Source organism: Pelophylax lessonae (genome assembly GCF_965119305.1).
Source record: "Pelophylax lessonae genome assembly, chromosome: 4".
In the NCBI taxonomy this organism is placed as follows: Eukaryota; Metazoa; Chordata; class Amphibia; order Anura; family Ranidae; genus Pelophylax; species Pelophylax lessonae.
In genome coordinates this window covers 212330725-212349355 of record NC_138771.1, presented here as the reverse complement: position 1 = coordinate 212349355, position 18631 = coordinate 212330725, and the positions used below count along the sequence as shown (strand labels likewise).

The window sequence follows — 18631 nt, the reverse complement described above, 5'->3', positions numbered from 1 at the left end:
GGAAATGGAAACGGACCTGTCATCCACCTGCTCAGCGGGGGAACAGGGTAGAGATCCCTCGCTGAGCAGGTGGATCCGCTTGGACAGGTTCAGCTCCATCTGAAAGGGGCCTTATGCATATTGAGTTTTCTTTGTGTGAGATTTATTATCATGATATATTGTTTTTCACTTATGCCCAGTGTTTGGAGAGTTTATTTAGCATAGGATTGTTTATTTCTATTAACATAGTGGCGCACTTGATTGTATTTATCCTTATTGTTAGGGGTAACACTGGACACCTATTTTTGCCGCACCAGAACATGATTCATAGACATAGACACATTTTGCCAGATAGTCATGTCCCTTCCACTTCCAATATTTATTGTAGCATCACAAACTTAGGAGACTCTAAAATGAATAACACCAGCTATGTATGACAATGCCATGTCATTCGCAATCGCAACCCATAAAATGAGAGAAGCAAAATGAATACTGATATGCCTGGAATTTTAATAATAAGAAAAAACAGTAACATATGCTAAACACAGAAATTCATTGCCAATGCTCTGAAGATAAAAAAAGTAAACAGCACTGTATTTGATTAGTAATTAGAAGCTGACCAGCAATGCTTCAGTAGATTGCAGATGTATGACTATAAATTGTGGAGATGGGGATGGAGATAATGGAGATTAAAAAAGACTGTGGATCGTTGGCAACACATTCACTCATTTTTTTTCCTCTTTCCCTTTCTTCCCTCTCCTACTCCTTTCTCCTTTTCTTCTTCCATTTTTTTCATAATTCATTATTTTAGTTCAAAATAATTTAACACAATATACTTAAATAGATGGGTCCCTTTCATTTATGCCATTTCAATTATTATTTCTAATTTACAACCAATATCTGAATTAAAACCAATATCTGAATTATTCTGCCCTTTTACCTGAGCAATCAGTGTAGCACTGTGATTCCCCCATTAAAAGGGATCTTTTTGTGAAAAATAAGAACAATATATTAAAACAGCGTAACTAGTAGCTATGACGTCTGTGAGCAGCTTGAATGATATTCACGCTGAGATCAAAAGATGACTAAGTCTCCAAACAGCGAGACTAGTGTTTTAAATTAAGGATGATGAAGTCTCTGAGGTGCAAAATAGATGTTTTGAAATCTGAAGATGATGATGTATAAAATAAACCCTGCATTGCTTTTATGTGTAAGTCATGTCTAATGACTCAACTCCCACTGATTGGCTGTGGTACAGGGTGGTAAGACTCAGACAAGGTTCCTTTTAAATAGAAAAACACAATGCACAGCAAAGCACTTGTGTTGTAGCATACCAAAACGCACAGATGATTTACATTTTTACATCTGTGCATTGTGGTATGCTGCAATAAATAGAAAGAAAAGCTGCATGTCTGGTTTTAGTGCCCATTCACTTACATGCAATTTCATGCATGAGTTTCAATACACAATAAAACATGGGCAGGGGGTATGCCATGGTTTTATGGGGCTAGTACACATACATACAGTGCGTTGACATGCATTGGCCAAAATAGACCATGTCTGTGGTTTCATCTTTCAATGCACATTATAAGGGCTTTAATAAGAAATGGTAAGCGGCATCATTACATCATGGAAGTTTTCAAAAATGTACCTAAGAGAGTAGAGTGAAACACAAATGAATTGGTGTAAAGTCAGAAAGTTTTTTGTGGGGCTTTGGCTGCTGAATCAACAAAATGGCATGTTTAAAGTGTTTGCTACCCTAAAAAAAATAAAAATAAAAAAAAGAGCTTCTGTTCCCTTAGTCCCCATAGCAGATTAAACAGCACAGTGCTTGTGCTGTCTAATCTGGCCCTCTCTATGCAGTAAAAAACCTGGCTGATCCTGACACTTCCTGTGTCCCCCTCTGTGTCCTGACCACAATAATCATGGCTGCAGAGCCCTGAGCACCGTGGTCAGCTTGCGTGCCCCCCGTCATCTGCAGCTCTCCTCTGTCCCCCTCACCCCCTCCCTCCCTGCCTGTCAGCTCCATGTCTGTGTTCCTGTGTCTGCCCCCTCCGTTCACTATTAGTAGAAAATAAAATATTACAAATTGTCACTGGCAGCCCTTCTAATATATCTAGGCATACCACACTGTATAAGTGTTTTATTAAAACAAAGCTTGTGAATACCTTTTTACAGCTATCATCAGGCCGGTCACGTGACTCCCAGCCAGTTTCCTACTCCGATCCAGAGCTACAGCGAGAGGGGCTGAGGGGCCACGTGACCCTCTCTGCTGACGTCAGAGGGAGATCTCCGCCCCTCCCGTTGTAGCCCAGGGATCAGAGTAGGAGACTGGCAGGAAGTCACGTGACCGGCCTGCAGATAGCTGTAAAAATATATTTACAAGCTTTTTTTTTTAATAAAAACACTTATACAGTGCTCCTGATTCTCCTATAGTTTCTCTACATTACAAAATGACTTGTTTAAAATGATCCATACCTAAATGTAAGATTCTCGCTCCATTTTGGTCCCAGCTGGTGGTCCTTTTGAAAAAAACTAGGGGGGCTCTAATTAGTGGATTAGTTATAAAGCCTCTGAGGTCTCCACCGTGTGGATGGCCATCCCCTGGCTCTGGGACATATACATAAAAAACTACACTGGAAGAGACCAGTGAAAAAAGAGAGAATTTTAGCGTGCGCAAATTAAGACACAGAGGGTATTGAATACACAAGAATATATTTTAATTCTTTATGTAAAGTATATAAAAAAAACATGAATGGCTAAGGTTCAATTTAACAAGTGCAGTAAATCTGTCAAAGGGTGCAAATAAAAAGGTAGTGTGATAACAGCAATGTGGGTAACAAACAAAACAAACATAAATGATGAGATAGCAATGGTCGTCCGGACGCCAGGAGGTGTAAGACACTATCAAAGATTCCTCATGGCGAATCGCCGTGTGGGACAACTGAAAAAAGGGTTGCAATAAGTGAGGGGAATAGATGAAAATGCCTGACCCCTGGAGGCTCGAGCTGGGTGCGTGTTGGAGTACTCTTAGCCACAGGATCCCGGGATAACCAAAAAAATGCCACTGAAAATAATATACAGGCAGTACCTAGGTAATGAGAGGTGAAGTACCGATTGGAAGGACACTGGAGGGTCTGGAGGAGGGAAAACGATGGGATGGGTTGCCTGTGCATATGTTCCCATATTGCCTCCTCTTACTCCAGTGGGATGTTTGTAGTAGAAGGGGGTACTTTTTTACCCACATTGCTGTTATTACACTACATTTTTGTTTGCACCCTTTGACAGATTTACTGCACTTGTTAAATTTGAACCTTACCCATTCATGGGTTGCTTGATATAATTTACATATATTCTTGTGTATTCAATACCCTCTGTGTCTTTATTTGTGCACCCCAAAAGGCTCTCTTTTTTCACTGGTCTCTTCCAATGCAGTTTTTTATCGTGGTGCTTTAGGCCTCATGCACACTGGACATTTTTACAGCGGCTGTTTTTGGCATCAGACGTTTTTTTTGCAGTCAGTAATCTCCCCAGCATGTTATCCTATGTGTCCATGCACACATAGGCTGCTATCAGCAGTTTTTGGCAGGGGCATTTTCTGGCTTGAAAAAAACCCAAAACTAGCGGGTTTTTAAGCGTTTTTCAGCTGTAAAAATGCTCTAACTCTGATAAAAGCTGAAAAATGCGGTTATTCAGCATTTATTTGTGTTTTTTTTTTTTTTTTGAGGCATAAGCTTTTATGGGAGTATAGTTTTGCTAAAAAAAAACTAAATAACGCTATAGTTAAAAAAAAGCAAAACAACTATGAAAAACACTGAAAAACACTACTGCAAAAACGCTGAAAAACTCATTCTACAACTACAGCTTTCTACAGCTAATGGTACTGGCTTTTTTTTATAACGTCCAGTGAGGCAACCGTTTTGTTTGAATGCCTTGAAAAACTTGGTTGGAACCAAGGTCAATGTCAAAGTTGCGTAAATGCATATTGAATATTTGTCATTTTACCATCATTGCTAATCAGACTGAATGAATGGTATGCAACCTCAGCTAAATCTGCCCTTTATGAGTCATGCATACATGTCTAAAAATGAATGTAAGAAGCATGTTTGCAAGCAATGTTTGCCAGTTTCAAAGAGAAAAACAGGTTTTATTATAGAAAGGCATCTCAGGTGAAAGAGTAAAAATAAATGGAAAATGTTAGTTAAATGTTGTAATATTTGTAAAGAGGAATTTGAACGGTGGGGCAAAGCAAGCTTGTTGTAGAAGAAAAATTGAAGTTCAGTTTATAAATACAGATGAATACAATGAATTAAAAATAAGCAATGTGCCATTTTAGAGTTTGTCATTATGCATACATTAATACAATACATTTCTACATTTTCTTGACTTCTTGACTTTTTTACTTCACAGGGCATAAGAGAGGATGTGAATTACTCATTTCCTATCCAGATCTGTGATATCCCTTGCAGTAAGTTTCTGTGACATTAATTTATTAGAAAAATAAGCTTCAAATAATGTTATAATAAGAACCTATAGGAATTTTTGTTCTAAAAAAAAAGGCATACCATTCACAGTTCTCTTTAGATATGATGCGCTAGTTACAAGCCTCTTTAACAGTAAATGACATATGGACACAACAAACATATGTAGCACTACCCCTGTATTGGGTCAGGGTTCCCCACTGCTGCACAACCAGTCACACAGCATTTTCTTATTACATTCAGACACATACTGTAAATACTGTAAATCAGTCCTTTGGCTTGTTTTTGCTTTTAGGAGGTGATAACTTGGATGGGGGTAAGAAATTATGGGATGCCCAACTTGAAAATGTCCATAAAGAGAATCAGGGGCAGCTTCCTCCCTATTTACAGATTCCTCTTCATCCTTCCTCCTGCACAAACTTGGTTCTCTTTGGTACAGCTTCTGCTGACTCACTACTGGAGGAGCTAACGGTCTCTTGTCAGCTCAGGAACAACTCATTACAGGCTAGGAACTCTCAGTCCCATAATTAGTTAGCACATAAGTGAACAGCATCTTGCACCACCTCCTTCATCCCTGCAGGCACTGATCACAGTTCCACTGCTTTCAGAAAATGCTAGCCAACCTGGCTGCTTTCTCTTCCCAGTCCTCCTGACTGACAAACACATGGAGACTCCACAGGGCAAGGGTGGATGAAGACTTGGCACACTGCTGTCTTCAAGAGAGCACTGCTACAGCTGGCAGTCTCTCCCCTTGTCTGTCTCTGCACTGTGCTGATCTACTCACTGTTTCTCCTTGCACTCTCTGCTGCCTCTCCGGTTTAGTGTCACTCCAACTGCCTCAAGTGGTAGGATCCTTCCACACCAGCCTCCTGAGCTCCAGACCGAGGTAAAACCCCTCTCTGGCAGGGCTTCCTCAAGGGCCACCGTCAGCCTCAACTCAGCACTGTTTCTCCTTCTTTCACCCGACTTCCCTGCTGGCATGGCTCAAGTCTATTTAAGGGCTCCTTAGTTCTCTGCCAGACCCCCAACCTGGGGATTGGCTAAAGGCCCCTAAATATTCAAGACCACCCCTCCTATCTTCCGCCCACTATTTTCTAGAACGTTCTCCAACATTCTAGAAACAGGGAGAGGCACCAAAGAGCTGCCAGGATAAGTCATCCAACCCTGGCCTCCAATAACCCTGACCCATATTCAGTGACTCAGGTTTATCCCTGGGCAAGACTATAGTTTGCCTACTCTCACTTCTAGTAGGACACACTGGAGGGTGCTACGCATATTTATGCATTCCAAAGAGACTAACTTGATTGAATTAAACTCATTTCACATGGCAACTTACTGATCAGCCTACACTGAAACAAGAGAGGATAGTGCATGTGCCATGCCCCATATAGCTTAATGTTCAATAAAGGCTGCTATCATGAGACCTTTGTAGGGCTGAGGTAAATTAGGATGAGATGGGCCTTTATAAGGTCCCCTCTCCCCTGCAAGTTACTTAGCTCCTCTCTGCAGGCACCAGAAACAGACCTACATTTGGGATTATTATTATTATACAGGATTTATATAGCGCCACCAGTTCGCACAGTGCTTTACAATGTGGGGGAAGACAATACAATTACAGTACAATTCAATACAGGAGGAATCAGAGGGCCTTGCTCATTAGAGCTTACAATCTAGAAGGGAGGGTCAAGTGAAACAAAAGGCAGTGACCTAGCATGCATCAAGTCACTATTAAGTCAAAGGCAGAAGGTTTTTTATCATAATGCATTCTATGCAGATGGTGTATGGAGCTGCAGGAGAGGTTAAAAGGCCACATGAAATGGCCTGGTGGGCCAGACGGGCCTTGTGTTTGACACATATGCATTAGATGCTGAAAATGGAAGTCCTCACACACTGGAGGGATCACTAATGTTTTCATTTATTGCATGGGAGATCCACAAGCATGGCTTTGACAATCCCTGCCTTAGGACTGTCCCTCTAACACGTTTCTCCTAATAGGGCTTAGTTTTAGAGACTCTACAGTACTGAGCAAAACACATTAGATGGGATGTCTTAGGGCAGGAACTGTCAAAGCCACACCTGTGGATATTCCCAGCTATATATGCAAATATTATTGATCCCTCCAGTGTGTGGTGGCTTTCTTGTTCAGCATCTAGCCTTTAAGCTAGGACAGTTTGTATTGCCCTCAGCATCTGGGCTTCAAGTGGCTGTGTAGAAGAGCTGCTTGAAGCATAGAATTTCTGTGTTTAAAGTGGTTGTAAAGGCAGAAGGTTTTTAATCTTAATGCATTCTATTTATTGAGATAAAAAACCTTCTGTGTGCAGCAGCCCCCTCAGCCTCCTCTAATACTTATATGATCCCCCTCTTGATCCAGCGATGTCCACAAATGCCTTGGCCATCCGAGACTCTCCCTCCTGATTGGCTGAGAAACAGCAGCGGCACCATTGGCTCCCGCTGCTGTCGATCAACTCAGTTAGCCGATGAGGAAAGAAAGGGGGCGGGGCCGAACGGTGGCTAAATGTCTGAGTTGATACACAGAGCTGCTTGCTGTTGGGACACTCGGAGGGAGGGGCCAGGGGCTCCAGCCAGGGGCCCTGATAAGAGTAGGATCGGGGTGGCTCTGTGCAAAACCACTGCACAGAGCAGGTAAGTATAACATGTTTGTTATTTTAAGAGAAAAAAAACTGAGACTTTACATTTACTTTAAGTGTTTAAATTGTACATTATTAAATGTTTAAATTATACTATAGCTTTACATTAACTGCTTAGGCCTAAAAAACAAGGGCCACTTTAGTGATTAGGTAATCAGTTGCAGGCCACAATGAAATCAAATAGTTTAGAATTAAATTTTTTTTATTTCAAATAGTATAATGAACATTTTCCTCTTGCATCTGCTAAATGCCGACGGGGAAGAGGAGAAGAAACCTAGATTTCAGTGGTTGCAGGGGGAAAATGGAGGGGATTGGTTCCTATATATGTCTCCCCCACCACCCCTCCTGTCCAAGTTTAAAACAGAATATGACAATGAGGTCGCATGGGCACCCTGGAGAATGGGGCAGTGTTACCATAGCGTCCCCTGACGCTACACGAGTCGTTGGGGGAGGGGTGTGGTAAAAATATGTCTCAGCTATAGGGCTTTACTGCTCCCAAACTGCAAACATAAACAAGCTCTTACTGCTCTGAGACCCCTATAAGGCTGCTTTCACACTGATGCTCTGGGGTTTACCTGCACCGTGGGTGCAGCAAAGTGCTCCTGTGGCTTTTCTGTGAGTTTGCTGTGCTTTGCCAGAGACTTCTATTATATCTTGTGGGTGTGGTTGCTGCATTCGGGAATTTCAGTGCACTTTCAAAAGTTGCACAAAACCCGCAGGATATAACAGAAGTGCGCTTCCTTAGTTTGAGGTAGAGGGCCAGATCAGAGGGCTCCAAGGGCAACATGTGGCCCGGGGGCCACAGGTTGAGCACCCCTGATTTAAGCAATGGATTAACCTAAAAAGATTTATAAGTAGAATGTCAGGAGACATTTGCCAGTTCGAAAAAACAACGGTTTGGCCGGCTTTTGTCAGACGAGCAGCCAATCAGAGAGCAGAGAGGCTTAAGTGATACCCAAGCTTTTGGGGTAACTAAAGTATACACATTAAAATAATAACTATTTTTTTTTTTACACACTTTATTGGTAGAGGCTATTGTAAGAGATCAAAGTTTAAAGGTGTTATTGAGGTAAATGACTCAGAGGAAAAAATTCTAAGCACAATAGTTAATTTTTCATTGGCTTGTAACTTTGTGTATAAACATATGGGTTTCCAAACTATTTCTTAGAAATGTAAAAGGCAAAAAAAGCATAACTGTACTATAAAAAAAAAAAAAAAACGTTGACCTGTCTAAAGTGTAATGATGATTTGGTGTATTTGTACCCAAAACGGTTGTATGAGAGAGCATTCCCACCATATGTGGAGCATTGTACCTTTTTCTAGGGAGCAGCTCCAACATATGTCTGATGATGAAGAGTTATAATGATGGGTAATATGGGGAGTTCTGTACCAATTTTATAGTTATTTTATAGTTATTTTCTTGCGTCGTGACATTAATTGAACCTTTGTGAGTGATGGCGAAGATTTTTTCCCAATCCTGTTCTGTCAGTTGTACATCCAATTCATGTTCCCAAGAATTGTAGGCCCTGTTAGATTTGGGGGAAGACTTTGAAAAACAGGGCGTGAATGGTAGATATCACATGTCTTTGGGGTAATTTAGCTGTACAGAGGGATTCAAAGCTAGAGAGTGGACGGGAGATTTGATTATTTCGATTGATGCTTTGTAACCAACTGCTCAGATGTTGATAAAACTCGGGCGGTAAAGATTTCTCTACTATTCGAGCCGCGATATCAGGAGATTTCAGGGGGAGTCTTTGTCACAAAAGTGGTGAGCTGTCATCCGGTCATGAGGCCAAGTTTGGAGTATAGAAGTCAAGCGTTGACCGGGTGCAAAGGCGGGATTGTTGTTTATAGGTGTAAGAGGACCAGGGTTAGATGATAAATGAAATTTGGAGCATATGTGACGAAAAGTTTTTAGGGTTGGTCCAATTAATGGGTGTTCTTTTAGTATTTTCAGTATATGTTTGGGTAGAATCCACAAAATGGATCTGCGTTCCAGAGGACTAAAGGTTGATTCAAGTGTGATCCAATCTTTCAAGTCACCATGAACATTCCAATCTACAATTCTATGCCCAGTAATAACCTTGTATGTCTGGGAGCCCAATCCCCCCTTTATGTTTGGTTTTAATTAATTGATCATAAGTTATTCTAGGCCTTTTTTGGTTCCACAGAAATGTAATGCAATGATCTTTTAGACTCTTGCAAAAAGAGTTTGGAATAGCGATTGGTATTGCTTGAAGGAGATATAAAATACGTGGGAGGACGTTCATTTTCAACAGGGCCACTCTTCCAAACCAGGAAAAGAAACAGACATTCCATTTTTGGAGATCTTCCAAAAATGGATTTTGAGATGGGTGAGAAGTTTGCATCAAATAGATCTGTCAGTTTAGTTGGGAGAGATATGCCAAGATATTGGATTGCGTGGGGTTCCCATTTGAAAGGAAAATTGGCCTGACATTGGGATATCACTGATTGGGGGAGAGATATGTTCAGAGCCAGGGACTTCCTGAAATTAATTTTAAGGAAGGAGAGTTTGTTAAAGAGTTCGAAGTTTTTAAATAGGTTAGGAATCAAAATCAATGGTTGTTGGAGGAAGAGGAGGATATCATCTGCAAAGGCCGCTAATTTATTTGGATGGGAGTCTACAGTGATTTCTTTGATGTTTTGGTTGGACCTAATACAATTCAATATGGGTTCCAGAGTGAGTACGAATAGTATTGGGGAAGGAGGACAAACCCAATATTAATACTATTGTTGACGTAAACCCAGATGTTGCAATACTGCTGTCAGATAATCCCAGGCCAACTTGTCAAACGCCTTCTCTGCGTCGAGTGACAGAAAAAACCCTGGAACCTTATTGGTGGTCAACCAATAGTGAAGATTTATGGCTTTGATTGTATTGTCACGAGCCTCCCTACCTGGGACAAAGCCTACTTGATCTTTCGAGATTAGGGCATTCAGAAATGGTTGGATATGATTCGCTAAAATTTTGGCAAAAATTTTAATATCAACATTTAATAGGGAGATTGGTCTGTAATTTGAGACATCAGTGGAATCCTTCCCTTCTTTTGGGATCACAGCAATGTGAGCATCCAATAATCTATGTGGATATAAGGGAGGGGATGTTAGGGTGTTGAATGCTTTTAAGAAAGGGGAACACAGGAATGGTAGGAAGGTTTTATAGTAGGATGTTGTAAACCCCTCCGGGCCCGGACTCTTCCCTGCTTTAAGTTGTTTAACTGCCTGTTGTAATTCGAGTTCAGTCAATGGACTTTTAAGGAAAGTTGCGTCGGTATGGGAAAGTTGTTTGAGACAGTGTTGGTCAAGGAACGAGTGAATAAGTTGTCTACGTTTGGGGCGTGTAGTAGAAGGTTCAATGTCAGGATGTAGATTGTAGAGATCTGAATAGTATTTTTGGAATTGAGCAGCTATGTCTTGGGTTTTAACATAAGCTTACCACTGGAATCTTTTATACAGTGAATTGTGGAGTTGATTCGTTTATTTTGAATGCATCTAGCTAAGAACCTCCCACACTTGTTACTCTGCTCATAACATCATCTTGCACTTATATTTAATATCTAAAAGGTTGCATAAGAAGTTTCTCGCTTCCGTGAGATCTTTATAGGTTTGAGACACTCTGGTTAGTTTATGTAAGGATTCCAGGGATTGAATTTTACTTATAAGGGTAGACATTTCTTGTTGTTGGGATTTGTTTCTATCTGCTTTCAATTTCAAATATAGGCCCCTAATTGTGCATTTATGAGCTTCCCATTGGGAAATTGCTGATGTGTCTGCAGTACCATTGATTGCGAAGTATTCCTGTATATGGAATTTAATGTGATTTATGGCATGTTCATTGGTCAGCAGGGAGGAGTTTAAACGCCAACGTTTTGTAGGTGTATCTAAATCAGGGAAGGAAAGGGATAAGGTAATTGGGTGGTGGTCCGAGATAGTCATAGGTTCAATAGTCGTTGCATGAATGTAGGGAAGATCTCTTTGTGATAGGAAAATTTAATCAATCCTGGTATATAGGTTGTGGGGTGGTGAAAAGTAGGTAAAATCTTTCTCAGTTAGGTTTAAAGTACGCCAAGAGTCAAGTAGTTGACGGGACTGTAGGGACTTTCTAATTTGTGATATTGCTCTATAAGGCAGGGAGGAGTTACCAGATGAGGTCTCCAATGTGGGATCTAGCGCGACATTAAAATCTCCCCCAAGAATAGTGATTCCTTGTTGGAAAACTGTTAAAAGTTGTGAAACTTCCCTAAAGAAGCTCACCTGTGATTTATTGGGGCTATAGATACCGTGTTTCCCCGAAAATAAGACTGGGTCTTGGCTTCAAAAACCACACTAGGGCTTATTTTCAGGGGATGTCTTATTTACGATATGTAAAATGAGTATCTTCAAATGATTGTAACCCTAAAATAAATATCCTGATGCTTTAAAGCATGATAGACAGCACAGTGCTTGTGCTGTGTCATTTAGCCCTATCTAAGACTAAAAAGCCTAGAATAAAACAATAAAATGTTAAAAAATATAGTTCTCTCCCCCTGTCAGCTCAGAAATCCGCATTATGACATTCTGTAATCCCAAAAATAAACCTTGTATAAAGTCATTGTAAAATTATGTAATTGATTATGTAAAAAAGATTATATAATGTGCAGCGTGTCTTCTTTTTGTAACCTTATTGTGGAAAATACCTTATTTACAGAAGCTGGGTGCTCACTTGACACTCTGGAGCTCTACTTTCCCTCTCTAAATACTGCAAAGGGAGGGGCTGAGATCAAGGATTTTACTAGGGCTTATTTTCGGGGTAGGACTTATTTTGCAGCCATTCCTGAAAATCATGCTAGGTCTTATTTTCGGGGTAGGGCTTATTTTCAGGGAAACAGGGTATTAGCAAGGGTGAACATACGTTTTATCTGACCTTTAAGGAATATGTATCGACCCTCGGTATCAACTTGGGTATCTACATATTGCCAATGTGTGTTTTTAGACAGGAGGATAGAGACTCCTTTCATTTTGGCCAAATTATTGGTTGCATGAAAAAAGATGGGGTAAAAATTATTAGATAGTTTGGGGATCGTGTCGGAATGGAAATGTGTTTCCTGTAGAAATAATATGTTAGCCTTAAGTTTGCGTGCCAGAGATAGAGTGTGGGTTCTTTTTTCTGGGACATTAAGTCCTTTAATGTTAATGGAAAGTATTTTGAAATTATAAGCAGACTGCGAGAATATTCTTGTAGACATTACTGCAGTTAAGAAGATTACAACAGACAAAAGGTTTGGACCTTACGAGGAAGGCCCTAAAAAAAAAAAAAAAAAAAAAAAAAAAAAAGGGACCCTTTACTTTCAATGTATGAAGCTCTGTGGTTTAAGGTTAAAAAAATAATAATTAAATCTCAAAACCGGGGGAACAGGTTACATTTATTAAAAGAATATGGGGTTGTACTCATTGGCGGCTGGTGCTCAAAAAGAAAAATGTAATAGGTATTGCTTCGCGGCAAAAAACGTGGTAAAAAATTGCGTGACTTTGAGGTCATGGTACAGGCATGGCACAGGTGATGGTATAGGCATGGCACAGGTGATGGTACAGGAGATGGTATAGGCATGGCACAGGTCATGGTAAGGGCATGGCACAGATGATGGTACAGGCATGGCACAGATGATGGTATAGGCATGGCACAGGTGATGATATAGGCATGGCACAGGTAATGGTATAGGCATGGCACAGGTGATGGTGCAGGCATGTCACAGGTCATGGTACAGGAGATGGTATAGGCATGGCACAGGTCATGGTAAGGGCATGGCACATGTCATGGCACAGGTGATGGTACAGGCATGGCACAGGCATGGCACAGATGATGGTATAGGCATGGCACAGGTCATGGTACAGGCATGTCACAGGTCATGGTACAGGCATGTCACAGGTCACGGTAAGGGCATGGCACAGGTGATGGTACAGGCATGACACAGGTGATGGTATAGGCATGTCACAGGGCATGGTAAGGGCATATCACAGGTCATGGCACAGGTCATGGTACAGGCATGTCACAGGTCATGGCACAGGCATGGCATAGGTCATGGTACGGGCATGGCACAGGTCATGGTAAGGGCATGGCACAGGTCATGGTACAGGCATGTCACAGGTCATGGTAAGGGCATGGCACAGGTCATGGTACAGGCATGTCACAGGTCATGGCACATGCATGTCACAGGTGATGGTATAGGCATTTCACAGGTCATGGCACAGGTATGGCACAGGTCATGGTACAGGCATGTCACAGGTCATGGTAAGGGCATGGCACAGGTCATGGTACATGCAAGCCACAGGTGATGGTATAGGCATGTCACAGGTCATGTCACAGGTCATGACACAGGCATGGTACAGGCATGGCACAGGTCATGGTAAGGGCATGGCACAGGTCATGGTACAGGCATGTCACAGGTCGTGGTACAGGCATGACACAGGTCATGGTACAGGCATGGCACAGGTCATGGTAAGGGCATGGCACAGGTCATGGTACAGGCATGTCACAGGTCATGGCACAGGCATGTCACAGGTCATGGCACAGGCATGGCACATGTCATGGTACAGGCATGTCACAGGTCATGGTACAGGCATGTCACAGGTCATGACACAGGCATGGTACGGGCATGGCACAGGTCATGGTAAGGGCATGGCACAGGTCATGGTACAGGCATGTCACAGGTCATGGTACAGGCATGACACAGGTCATGGTACAGGCATGACACAGGTCATGGTACAGGCATGGCACAGGTCATGGTAAGGGCGTGGCACAGGTCATGGTAAGGGCATGGCACAGGTCATGGTACAGGCATGTCACAGGTCATGGCACATGCATGTCACAGGTGATGGTATAGGCATTTCACAGGTCATGGCACAGGTATGGCACAGGTCATGGTACAGGCATGTCACAGGTCATGGTAAGGGCATGGCACAGGTCATGGTACATGCAAGCCACAGGTGATGGTATAGGCATGTCACAGGTCATGTCACAGGTCATGGTAAGGGCATGGCACAGGTCATGGTAAGGGCATGGCACAGGTCATGGTACAGGCATGTCACAGGTCGTGGTACAGGCATGACACAGGTCATGGTACAGGTCATGGTACAGGCATGACACAGGTCATGGTACAGGCATGACACAGGTCATGGTACAGGCATGGCACAGGTCATGGTAAGGGCGTGGCACAGGTCATGGTAAGGGCATGGCACAGGTCATGGTACAGGCATGTCACAGGTCATGGCACAGGCATGGCACATGTCATGGTACAGGCATGACACAGGTCATGGTACAGGCATGTCACAGGTCATGGTAAGGGCATGGCACAGGTCATGGCACAGGCATGTCACAGGTCATGGCACAGGCATGGCACAGGTCATGGTAAGGGCATGTCACAGGTCATGGTAAGGGCATGGCACAGGTCATGGTAAGGGCATGGCACAGGTCATGGTACAGGCATGTCACAGGTCATGGTAAGGGCATGGCACAGGTCATGGTACAGGCATGTCACAGGTCATGGCACAGGTCATGGCACAGGCATGTCACAGGTCATGTCACAGGCCATGGCACAGGCATGTCACAGGTCATGTCACAGGTCATGGCACAGGCATGGCACAGGCATGTCACAGGTCATGTCACATGTCATGTCACAGGTCATGGCATCGCGCTGCAATGGCTTCAATCACTGTTCAGTTACCTGCTCTCCTGGGCTGGCTCGCTGACTCGACCCTGACACTCCACACTCACACTGCCTGCAAGACGTCCACGGCGCGCTGCTCCTCTCCTCGAGTCCTCTTCATTCTGACGGCGGCGGGAACCGGCGGGAAGGTGACGGAGTCGGGCGGTGACGGTGAGTGACTGATGCACGCTGGAGTCTGGACCAATCACAGCCAGGACAGGACTAGTGGGGAGTGTCGGGGCGCATTGCTTGCGCCCCGGTGACACCCAGAACGGCCGCCAATCGGCGCCTCTGCCTGGGCCCACGTGGGATGCCAAACCCCACACCCCCATAGCCAGCAAGTCCGGCGCCCCATAGTGGACTACATGGTAATTTTTTTTTTCTTTGAAGATGATTTTTTTTTTTCTTTGAAGATGATTGGGGGGGGGGGGGGGCGCCACTGGTTGTACTGCGCTGTCAGGGTATTTAAACTGAACTTCTTACAATTCACAGATATAAATTAATTCAGGTATATAAAGTGCTAATGTGCGTTTTCTGCAAAAACACATATATAAATTAATTCAAGTATATAAGGTGCTTCTCTGTGTTTCATAGATGTGCAAATCACTCGTGCAAATATTACTTCATTAAATAATCACATTAATAAAATTAAATAATGTGCTGGTGTCTTAATCACAATAACCAAATAAATACATTGTGCTTAATAGCTTAAAGTGAAAATGTGCATCCTTAAAAAGATATATACACGTGACCTTTAGTTTAAGTGCTTCCTTCTATACCACATATATATCTTGGTGTGATGATATAGGTGCTGTATACATAATCTCAACAAAATAAATAAATAAATAATGTCCCGTTAAAGAATAATCAATTGGGTGATTGGTAGTGTTGATTATCTTCCTCAACCTTTAGTTTCTGTGATTGGGAGTTCTTTTCAGTGATCACACTTCTAGGTGCTCGGAATGGTCGGAATGGAAATGTGTTTCCTGTAGAAATAATATGTTAGCCTTAAGTTTGCGTGCCAGAGATAGAGTGTGGGTTCTTTTTTCTGGGACATTAAGTCCTTTAATGTTAATGGAAAGTATTTTGAAATTATAAGCAGACTGCGAGAATATTCTTGTAGACATTACTGCAGTTAAGAAGATTACAACAGACAAAAGGTTTGGACCTTACGAGGAAGGCCCTAAAAAAAAAAAAAAAAAAAAAAAAAAAAAAGGGACCCTTTACTTTCAATGTATGAAGCTCTGTGGTTTAAGGTTAAAAAAATAATAATTAAATCTCAAAACCGGGGGAACAGGTTACATTTATTAAAAGAATATGGGGTTGTACTCATTGGCGGCTGGTGCTCAAAAAGAAAAATGTAATAGGTATTGCTTCGCGGCAAAAAACGTGGTAAAAAATTGCGTGACTTTGAGGTCATGGTACAGGCATGGCACAGGTGATGGTATAGGCATGGCACAGGTGATGGTACAGGAGATGGTATAGGCATGGCACAGGTCATGGTAAGGGCATGGCACAGATGATGGTACAGGCATGGCACAGATGATGGTATAGGCATGGCACAGGTGATGATATAGGCATGGCACAGGTAATGGTATAGGCATGGCACAGGTGATGGTGCAGGCATGTCACAGGTCATGGTACAGGAGATGGTATAGGCATGGCACAGGTCATGGTAAGGGCATGGCACATGTCATGGCACAGGTGATGGTACAGGCATGGCACAGGCATGGCACAGATGATGGTATAGGCATGGCACAGGTCATGGTACAGGCATGTCACAGGTCATGGTACAGGCATGTCACAGGTCACGGTAAGGGCATGGCACAGGTGATGGTACAGGCATGACACAGGTGATGGTATAGGCATGTCACAGGGCATGGTAAGGGCATATCACAGGTCATGGCACAGGTCATGGTACAGGCATGTCACAGGTCATGGCACAGGCATGGCATAGGTCATGGTACGGGCATGGCACAGGTCATGGTAAGGGCATGGCACAGGTCATGGTACAGGCATGTCACAGGTCATGGTAAGGGCATGGCACAGGTCATGGTACAGGCATGTCACAGGTCATGGCACATGCATGTCACAGGTGATGGTATAGGCATTTCACAGGTCATGGCACAGGTATGGCACAGGTCATGGTACAGGCATGTCACAGGTCATGGTAAGGGCATGGCACAGGTCATGGTACATGCAAGCCACAGGTGATGGTATAGGCATGTCACAGGTCATGTCACAGGTCATGACACAGGCATGGTACAGGCATGGCACAGGTCATGGTAAGGGCATGGCACAGGTCATGGTACAGGCATGTCACAGGTCGTGGTACAGGCATGACACAGGTCATGGTACAGGCATGGCACAGGTCATGGTAAGGGCATGGCACAGGTCATGGTACAGGCATGTCACAGGTCATGGCACAGGCATGTCACAGGTCATGGCACAGGCATGGCACATGTCATGGTACAGGCATGTCACAGGTCATGGTACAGGCATGTCACAGGTCATGACACAGGCATGGTACGGGCATGGCACAGGTCATGGTAAGGGCATGGCACAGGTCATGGTACAGGCATGTCACAGGTCATGGTACAGGCATGACACAGGTCATGGTACAGGCATGACACAGGTCATGGTACAGGCATGGCACAGGTCATGGTAAGGGCGTGGCACAGGTCATGGTAAGGGCATGGCACAGGTCATGGTACAGGCATGTCACAGGTCATGGCACAGGCATGGCACATGTCATGGTACAGGCATGACACAGGTCATGGTACAGGCATGTCACAGGTCATGGTAAGGGCATGGCACAGGTCATGGCACAGGCATGTCACAGGTCATGGCACAGGCATGGCACAGGTCATGGTAAGGGCATGTCACAGGTCATGGTAAGGGCATGGCACAGGTCATGGTAAGGGCATGGCACAGGTCATGGTACAGGCATGTCACAGGTCATGGTAAGGGCATGGCACAGGTCATGGTACAGGCATGTCACAGGTCATGGCACAGGTCATGGCACAGGCATGTCACAGGTCATGTCACAGGCCATGGCACAGGCATGTCACAGGTCATGTCACAGGTCATGGCACAGGCATGGCACAGGCATGTCACAGGTCATGTCACATGTCATGTCACAGGTCATGGCATCGCGCTGCAATGGCTTCAATCACTGTTCAGTTACCTGCTCTCCTGGGCTGGCTCGCTGACTCGACCCTGACACTCCACACTCACACTGCCTGCAAGACGTCCACGGCGCGCTGCTCCTCTCCTCGAGTCCTCTTCATTCTGACGGCGGCGGGAACCGGCGGGAAGGTGACGGAGTCGGGCGGTGACGGTGAGTGACTGATGCACGCTGGAGTCTGGACCAATCACAGCCAGGACAGGACTAGTGGGGAGTGTCGGGGCGCATTGCTTGCGCCCCGGTGACACCCAGAACGGCCGCCAATCGGCGCCTCTGCCTGGGCCCACGTGGGATGCCAAACCCCACACCCCCATAGCCAGCAAGTCCGGCGCCCCATAGTGGACTACATGGTAATTTTTTTTTTCTTTGAAGATGATTTTTTTTTTTCTTTGAAGATGATTGGGGGGGGGGGGGGGGCGCCACTGGTTGTACTGCGCTGTCAGGGTATTTAAACTGAACTTCTTACAATTCACAGATATAAATTAATTCAGGTATATAAAGTGCTAATGTGCGTTTTCTGCAAAAACACATATATAAATTAATTCAAGTATATAAGGTGCTTCTCTGTGTTTCATAGATGTGCAAATCACTCGTGCAAATATTACTTCATTAAATAATCACATTAATAAAATT

General features: G+C 43.7%; 1 protein-coding gene across 1 annotated transcript in view; it reads left to right on the top strand.

Annotated features, from left to right (window-relative positions):
- The window catches only part of IL17REL (interleukin 17 receptor E like), a 130586-nt gene that overhangs the window by 78096 nt on the left and 33859 nt on the right, over nt 1-18631 (top strand). Inside the window, exon 12 of the mRNA XM_082254768.1 lies at nt 4390-4447. Coding sequence (XP_082110894.1) covers nt 4390-4447 — 58 coding nt within the window. The remainder of the gene's footprint in view (nt 1-4389; nt 4448-18631) is intronic.